The sequence below is a fragment of the Hemiscyllium ocellatum genome, chromosome 47 (assembly GCF_020745735.1).
Source record: "Hemiscyllium ocellatum isolate sHemOce1 chromosome 47, sHemOce1.pat.X.cur, whole genome shotgun sequence".
Lineage (NCBI taxonomy): Eukaryota > Metazoa > Chordata > Chondrichthyes > Orectolobiformes > Hemiscylliidae > Hemiscyllium > Hemiscyllium ocellatum.
In genome coordinates, this window is record NC_083447.1 from 19,660,567 (window position 1) to 19,669,879 (window position 9,313).

The following is a 9,313-nucleotide window of genomic DNA, read 5'->3' on the forward strand; positions in this document are numbered from 1 at the left end:
GGTGAATTGGCCATGCTAAATTGCCCCTAGTGTTAGGTAAGGGGGAGATGTAGGGGTATGGGTGGGTTGTGCTTCGGCGGGTCGGTGTGGACTTGTTGGGCCGAAGGGCCTGTTTCCACACTGTAAGTAATCTAATCTAATCTGTGTAGCACCCCAGACTGGAGCAAAATCTATTCTAGCAGGCTTTTCAACAAAAGTAGTATTTGTTACAAAGGCAGCCCCAGTTACTAGAAGCTATTGAATTGACTTTGCCATTTCAATGCAACTCCAAAATGATAAAGTGAAATGGAAATTTACCCAATTTCTGATTAGCTGTCTCTGGAGAGTTCAAAATACCCAGTTTATTTCCAGGTAGAGTTTTAATTGCAGTGGGTAACTTGTGTAATAAGTCTGTCAAGTGTATATTTACAAAGGATGATGACACCTTAACAAAAGGGAAGTAAATCCTTGCATTTTCAATTGTAGAACTTCTGGGAGAAGATGTTGGGAAATATGGCTGGCTGTCTTGTCATCTGATTTAGTGTCAATTTTCTACAAGCTCAGGTTCTTTGTAAATTAAAATTGCAGGTGGAAATAAATATTTTTCAATGAGTGGCTGTCTTGCTGTTCAAGTGGCACTTTCTAAACCAAACTAAATAGAAACTTTTACCAGAAAGCTGGTGAGTTGTGACAGCAACAGCCTATTGAAAAAAAGATACATGCAAGTTAAACATGGTTTCAAATTTCACTAATACTCTGGAGTGCTCTCAGCCAATTTGTCATCAGGTCACCTCTAACTATGGATCTTCAAATTTCCAGGTTGTGGTGTTTTGGTCCAGATCAATGACAGCCCATGAATAAAGTTATTGTATTGCTACTTCCTGAATAGGCTCCAAGAAGCTCCACTTATTGGACAAATTTTCTCCAGAAAAATCTAGCAGCTGATGCACTTTTGTGGTCACTAATGCAAAATTGACCCTGTATTTGTAGGCAGAGGTAACTTGCTCCAATCTGATCCAGTGTAATGGCTATTACTATGAAGTCTGAAAAGCAAGCAAATGTTCATTAAGAATCTAAACTAGGAATTAAACACTACAGCTGCTGGAGATCTGAAATTTTGAAATGGCAACTGTTTCTCCCCTCCATCCCTCTCTCCTCCTCCTCCCCTTCTCTTTTTTCCCCCCCCCTTAGTTTGACAGCATCTGAGTGAAGTTGTTGGACTGAACTGTATTGAGCATTCCATTGAACCCATTATCTCTACAGATGCTCCAGACTTGCTGAGTTTTTGCATTCTAAGTAGTAATGAAAAAGTGGCCAGAAAGCATCAGTCTGAGCTCTGAGTGCAAAATTAATAAACTTGAGACTGTATGGAAAATCAAGCCTATAATTTGGCATGTTGAGAATCAATACATGAATGTCCCATAACTGACTAAAGACAGACTAAAATATGCAAGTGCTTGTTAAAATGTATGGCATTAAACAAAATGCAAAGTTGTTCTAATAACCAAACGATTCCATCTTGAGATTGATCAGCACTCTAGCTGTTTAGTAGTTAGTCCCTGGGTCAATTTCAAATCACTTGTAGGCTGTTGTGAAATTGTTCTAAAAGTTTGGGGGAATTTCTAAAATGGCTACTAATCCTTCTCTAACATCTTTTTTGTAGGAGTATGCTGATTCTCTCCAAATTCCATTCTTGGAAACCAGTGCAAAAAATGCCACTAATGTTGAACAGGCATTTGTGACAATGGCTGCTGAGATAAAGAACCGCATGGGTACAGGTCCTACACACAACGATGAGAGGTCCAATGTCCGAATCCAGAGCACTCCATTAAAGCAAGGCAGTGGTGGAGGTGGTTGCTGCTAAGGGCACTAGTCCAGCAGAGACAGATCTATTCCTGTGCACAACAATAAATTTAACCTTCTACAGCATTCGTCTCCTGACCCGTAATGGTTTTAACATGATGGCCCACTTGATTTGACAATTTTTGGTAGACTTTCTGCCCAAAATGGACTTGACCAATTTGAAACTCCAGGAAAAATTGTCTTAACTTTTGCCTCGAATGGTCTTGTGTACTGCTGTTTTGAAACACTTGGATTGTGACTTTTTTGTAGTGGTCAATTTGCCTTCCTATCAGTGTCTCTTTCTCTCCCAAAAGGTTTTGTGGATTGGGGTCAAAACTAACCAGAGCATCTGATAGCCACATTTAAAGTTCAGCTGCACTAGAATATTGCACTAGCAATTATGCATCAGCATCCCACCCTTGCTGGGAATAGTAGTTGTGGAATTGAGTGAAGGAAATCCAAATGTTTGTGAAATCTGGCTTAAATTAATCTTGTAAGAAAGTACCTCTAATTATCCATCCTAAGATTAAATAGATGGAAACTAGAGATTCTGAATTTTAGCCATAATTTTATCTCACCTGACCTTAAATTCCCTCACTGCACTCCTTCACCAACATACCAACAAATGTTAATCCTGCACTGTTAGAGTTCTGTTGACCTTCTCTATTCTAAATGGCACCATCAAGATAGATGAACTCCGGTAACAGGTCACAATCTTTGCTTTTGGAATTGTTCCCCTCTCCTATTCACTCCAGAAAAATGGATGTTTTTAATCTGCCCTGATGTCACTACTTTTTGCTCGTTTGCAGAATGCAACTCTGAACCTATGGGACAAAATCTAAGATTTACTATTCATTGTACAAGATTCAGTTAGCCTAATCTGAGTTGTAAGATCTTGTAAATGCAATATAATTGACCAAAATTACAACTGTAGATGAAGTTGTGGGCTGGATTGACAAGTCTGCTAGCAAACTGAGCACTAAAACCAGTTTTACTTGAAGCATATGGGCTGATTTGAAGATTTACCAGTATTAAGAGGATGCATATCTTTTAGATGCTTGGTGAGCTGGGAAATTGGATTGAAGCTTTAAAACCAATTTCTTGGCCACTGGTCCAACTAGTCTAGCAATTTTGAACTTGTATTTAATTTTCTTGAGCCATTATCTCTGCTAAATTGACCAAGCTTATTCTAATCTCTGAATTTGTAATCTTCCAGCAAGTGGTGATATTACAATTAACCACTCTAGACACTTCTATCAATCTTGAGCCCAAAATGGGTTAAAGCTAGAATCTGAACAGTTGGCAATCGGTAACAAAATAAATGCATTCCTTTTGCTCCCATTTTAAATAAAGCTCCAGTTGTAACAAGTGAACATGTGGTTTTGAACCTTTTTCCTCTGCAACCTGTGGGCATTGTTTATAGTCAATTTCCAACTTTAATTGGTTAATGTCAGTCTGCTAATGTATCAGTGCCTCCAGAAAGACCAGATGTAAATATTGCAAGGACCCAGTTTGCAATATCTGAACAAGAGGAATTTGCCTGCCAGTGCAAATATTCTGATACAAATACAATTAAAATCCTAATGGTGGCAGAACCCAGGTCATCCAGTATTCCATTCCTGAACATTACTGGTTAAGTAGCTTTTCATTGGTCTTAATTGTTTTGGCCATAGCTAAGCTACAATAAAATGTATTGATGTCAAAACTAACTTTGGAATCTTGCAACTTTAATTTTTCCTGTTTTATCCACTAGATTCACCACCACTGTATTGTTCTGTTCTATTTGTAACTCCACTAGATGGTGTAGCAATGTGCTGCTTTGCTTAGTGAATTCCTGGATCTGAAATTAAAATGCTTTGCAAGTGCTAAAGCACCAGTGATCTGGCTGGTCAGTCCCCATTCTACTGGATTGATTTTTAAAAGCTGCTCTTCCTGTCATCTGCACCCCTTTGACTTGATTTAAATAGATTTTTTAAAAAGCAATTGGGAATGTGAATTCTGTAGATCAGATTTCTAGTTGCTGCAATTGGAGCTAATGTCTATTATACAAGCTTCCTGTGCTGAAGCATGACTTGTCAAATTGCTTTCTTTTATAGGGACTCTATCTCAGTAATTTGCACATGCTTGTATTTCTCTCCCGCTATGATGCCACTTTTTTCAGAAGCTATATTTGGGCATATCTATGATTTAAACCTTAATCCCTTTAGGGAGCAAACTAGATTGATACCCTAAGTTTGAACTGAGCCTCCCCCTTTGAATCTAATTTAGATAAATTTTGATTTGTCATTGGGAAACACTTTCCACTGGGAAAATGAAGCATGTAACCTCCCCCCCCCCCCCCCCCCCCCCCACCAGTTTCCAAATGAGACTTGTGTAGATAACTAGCCTTTGTAGCCTGAAATCAGTTGACCCATCCAAACGGGATGTAGGCAGGGCCTTGGGTCAATTTACCACAACTCCAGTTTTGTCACATTCCTCTCGGTTATTCTGTAGTCGCATTTTGAGCACCTTTTCTAATGTGCAGAATGTAGTTTCTAGAATAGTGGTGATTTTGTTGACTGTCTGGATGTTTACAAACCTGCATTGTTTTTAATTGAAATACTGGGCTAATTTTGCAGTATACTGGCACCTGAATTCCAAAATGCCAAAGGCTCTATCTTCCTGCTTAAAATTGCATGTAAATTGGAATTGCAGCTTTGATCATTGCAGATTAACCAAATTAATGGTAACATGGCTTCTGGTACTTTAATAGCACTTTCTAGTTAGTTTTGACCCTCCTTTCACAATGCTTTCACTACATTGTCTTAAGTTACCTAATCCCCAAAAGCATTAGTTTAAAAATTATTAAATACTGTAGTAATGAGATCTTTGATAAATGCTAAGTCTGTTAACACTAATGTTTCCTGCCATTTCCATTGTAAATCTGAGTCCAGTATTGGGAATGATACCAAGGTCAAATATCAACTATTTCCCCAGTCCTAGGTTGACTAATACTGATAGTCCTGGTATTATACTTCCCCAAATGTTTCTAAATTGCACAATCTAACTCTTCACAATATTCATACACCTGTATTTGCATTTCCAAGGAATTTGCTTTTCTTTGGGAAAGCAACAGCAATAACCCTATAAGCAAGGTAATGTTGACATGCCAATAGGAATTCTAAGTATCTGGAACCATATGTTCAAAGTGATGCTCAGAGGGGATGTACTGAGTTTTTATTTAGGGTATCAGCTGGTAACTGAACAAATATGGTTCATTCTCTGCCATTTTAAGCTGGGGATAAATGCATAACCAAAATCCAAGTTACCAAAATGTCACTTTCAAAATATTCCAGTAGTTGATTAGGGCATTCAAGTTGGTTTGGAATGTTACACAAACCAGTTGCTGGTAGTGATCTTAAAGTTGAATGAAGTTGAGCACCTTCTTCCCTTCTAGGCATTGTAGGTTTCCAGTGTCTGAGACAGCCCATTACAATGCAGGCTAACACTTGATATGCTCCTATGAATTTTATTCCCCTCGCTCCATTACCAAAAAATTTAGGACAGAATCTAAGTGATAAGTCTGCTTGTTTTTACTTAATCTGTAAATGACTTATTACAATTCTTTGAATAAGATGGAGACCAGCTTTCTTGGATTTCTTGTTGATGCTGTCTGGTGATCAAATAAAGTCAATTTTCCTCCTAAGTATATTGTGCCATGGATTCAAAGGACTAATTCACTGATCTTCTACACCATCTTGGCAGGAAAATGTTGACATTTTAAGTCATACAATGGCAGCAGCCACCTAGGACTAGTGGCAAATTTAACTTCCACCTTTTTCTATTTGGCATTGTTTTGATTGTCTCTACTTAATAGCCCAGATGGCTGTGCTGAAGGCTTCCTTGTACATTAGAGATCTTGTGTTGGCTTAGATCAACTATAAGGGATTGACCATAGCTGACACTAATACCAGTTCCATCCACTATCATGCCATTCCAGTCAAAGCCCCATCACTCATTAGGATCAAGACCTCGTACAGAAAAGCTAATGTGTGAATGGTCACCCAAAATGACAGTGCAGAAGTGAATAGTCTAAGGAACTAATGCAAAGGAATTTGTGGGAGTAATGTATTGCTTTGTTTATTCAAAGTAAACTTAAATTCTGGAAAGATGCTAATTGAGGTGGTGGGATAAAGCCAGGCTTCACAAATGGGGCATAGATTACAATAGTCTACTGTCACTAGACACCAGCCAAGTTAAACCATTTCATACTGTTAGATGCTGCTATAGGAAAAAGTGAAAGTCTTAAGGGGTTGACAATAAGTCCAACAGTTGGATGATTTGAGTAACAATTGAAGTTGACTGTTTTCCTTGGCCTTGAGTGGAGATATTTTTGAGGGGTTTTGCCAGAATGGATGGGAGAAACCATTCTCACTCACGAACTAAGGTGCAGGTTGGAGTTGGAATCTAAGCTTTAGGTGCTGTAACAGAAATGGAGAACCATTACCTAGAAATGTTTTGGGCGAAGTACAGATTCATTGACCTTCAGTGACAGGAAACTGGTAACAATGGACCTATCTGGAACCTTTTTTTATGTGGAGGAAAAGTAGGGATTGCTAAAGGACTTGGCAAATCCCAGCACTCTGGTAGAAGGACAGGTAGGCTGGGCCTCATCTAATTGATGTACAATGATATTAATGGTTGGAACAGACTTTTGATCTGTTAGATCAAATTTTCAAACATGCCAAAGTTGAGGGCATGTTGGCTGGGGAGGAATGTGGTGGTTGAATCAGTGGTCCATGTTAATGACGCAAGTAGATCCCTTCTGGTGAAGGGAGTGTAAGTGGGTAGAAATGGAATTAAAAAGCACAATAGCTGGCTTAACTCCTAGTTGAGCAAATTGCCAGAGCATAAAGGGAGAGAGTCACTGAATCTGGCCCTTAAGTGAAAGTAGAATTTTGAGGAAGCAAAAGTGTAACTTGTAACCCAAATTCTAAACTTTTGCAAACTTGCAAATGCAGTCCATGAGGCAATTTCCTAGAATACACACTAGCTAACCTGGGAGAAGGCTAATCTAGATCAAAATGTGTAATAAGATAAGACTGGTGATTTTCAAAGTTACCTCTAGAGGAATGATTAGAATTTCACATTCTAGTTTGAGGGTAAGAAACTTCAGTCTGGAAATAGTATGCAAGAAACTGAAGTGGGTCGCAGTCCCCTTTTAAGCTCCACTATTCAATAAAAATACCTTATTTAAACTTGGGCAGAGAACTGTGGCTGGTGTCATCTCCCACAGCTCTGAATGCCCTTTAGTCTTATTTTTAAAAAAAATCTTGCTGCATATAGTCAATGATAGCATCCACAATACCCTGGTGTAAAGAATTCCAAATACGTATCCTGAGAAATTCCTTTTTGCCTCTAACTGAAGGTGAGGGGTGTATTACAACTGAATCTGACTATGGCTTTTCCAATGGAGTGGCAATCCTGGATCTGCTATGTTCCTGCATTTCCATGTGTTCCCCGTTCCCAACATGAAGTCTCAAGATAACTGCTGACATTTCCTTTTGGTCAATATTGAATTAATCAAACTTTTACCTCTTTCTTAAAGGGACCAACCCCCTGGGAAATATTTGTTTCTATGGGAGTGCCTTCAATGTAACAAATAGTGAACAAAATCTATCTCTCCTCAAAAGGCTTCTGCCTCTTCCTAGAAATCAGTCTGAACATACTTTGCTCCAAATAAGGCAGCCATCCCTCTATGCTAGTGAAACTTTAAAAGATGGTGTTCAAATTGCCAATTATAACAGTACTTAATACACAGTATTCAAATCTTTTCATTTTGGAAATTTGCATCAAGCAGTCAATGTGCTGTTTTTAATAAAAAAAGGCTTAGAAATACAATCCCAATAGTCTGTAGAAACTAACCTTGTGACTTGTCTGCTGGCATGGAATGCACAAACCAAACTGGGAACTGGTCTTCCCAGAACTGCAAAAGCAGCTCAGTGGAATTCAAGGGATAGCTATCTGCCTTTGTTATAGTTTCAGTATCTAAGAAAATGGCTTCCTAACCTATTCCATGACTAAGTCCTTCTTTAGAATTCCAGTTTTGTTGGAACATTAATTGTTTGTCATCAATTTGTGGTGGTGGTGCCAGGCTGTGGACAACTCTGGAGGTGATGAGAATCAGTACTGGTGTTTATTCAACTTGCCTGACTTGTTTGAAATATTTTTTCACAGCTAATGAATTTTAATTTTGATACAGGATATTGTTCCAATAGATTTACTAAGCTATTCCTGCCATTTCTTTAGAGACTTCTCCACCTCTATGCTACCTGTCTACTTTTTCAATTTTAAAACTTATTCCTTCATTTGGGTGTAGGCACAACTGGCCAGGTCATGATTTATTGCTCATCCCTAACTGGTCTCTGGCCACTTAATTCAATCTCACTGTGTCTGCAATCCTGTGTAGGCCAGACCAGTTCAGGATGGTAGTTTCCTTCCTGCGAGGACATTTAATGAACTGTAAGGGTTTTTCCTGACAATCAACAACGGATTCATGGTTATCATATGCTCACTAATTTTGGATATTTATTGAATTCAAATTCCACAATTTGTCATGGCAGGAGCTAGAGCTGGGTTCCTAATATAGCCAGGGTCTTGTGGTAATACCGTTAGGCTTTCTTCCCCTATGTTTGAGGTTGAACTAATTACATACCAGCCACTCCTCTGCTACCTTCTTCCTGCTATGTTTTTTTTTCCTTTTCCCACTATAATTCATGCTATTCTGTATATTTAGTTTCTAAATCCAGATTTTTGTGTGGTCTGACCTACCCTGCTATTAATACAAAACAGTCAAACTCAAGTGGAGTTTCCACTTAGCCAATCTTTTGAAGTTCGGTGAGTATTAAATAACCCTACCAATGATGCTTCCTAGCATTTGACCTTTAGAATCTTACGAGTGAAGATGAACATGTAAAGACTATACCAAGCAAAATCGGGCCTTTTTTATTTCCATAATGTAATTTATTCATAAATTTGTGTGTATGTATAGTCACACATGCAGTTCGGTTCTGGATAGTTGTTTATCAAGTAAATAAACAGACCCCTGGACTTTGACTCTACATGATATTGATATTTACATGTTTGAAGGTCTAGGAGGGTTCAAAAACTGAATGGACCCCCATTTACCTTCACAGGGATATCTCAGACAATAATCTTTTCCCCATTGTGCCTTGGTGGCAGCTACTGTTGTAAGCTTTGGAGCATCTTCAAACTTGGAATATGTCCATCTGCAACCCTTGGTCAGAGTCAACTCCATTGCTCTGGAAGACCAGCAAGTTTCTGACAGACCAAAGAGCATCTTTAACTGCTGTTTGTGTCAGTGTCCATCATGGGCAACAGACTGTGCAGCACAGAGTCCTCTGTCACTGAGCTGCTAGGGACAAACCTCCACCCAAACCACTGCATCTTCCTCCAGAATTCCTTTGTTAAAGGCACGTTCTAGAAGCAGATG

General features: G+C 38.8%; 1 protein-coding gene across 1 annotated transcript in view; it reads left to right on the top strand.

The window, feature by feature from the left end:
- Nucleotides 1–5,506, top strand: part of LOC132836783 (ras-related protein ORAB-1-like) — a 45,207-nt gene extending 39,701 nt beyond the window's left edge. The window contains exon 6 of the mRNA XM_060856246.1: nt 1,643–5,506. Coding sequence (XP_060712229.1) covers nt 1,643–1,843 — 201 coding nt within the window. The 3' untranslated portion in view covers nt 1,844–5,506. The remainder of the gene's footprint in view (nt 1–1,642) is intronic.
- Nucleotides 5,507–9,313: the final 3,807 nt, after the last annotated feature.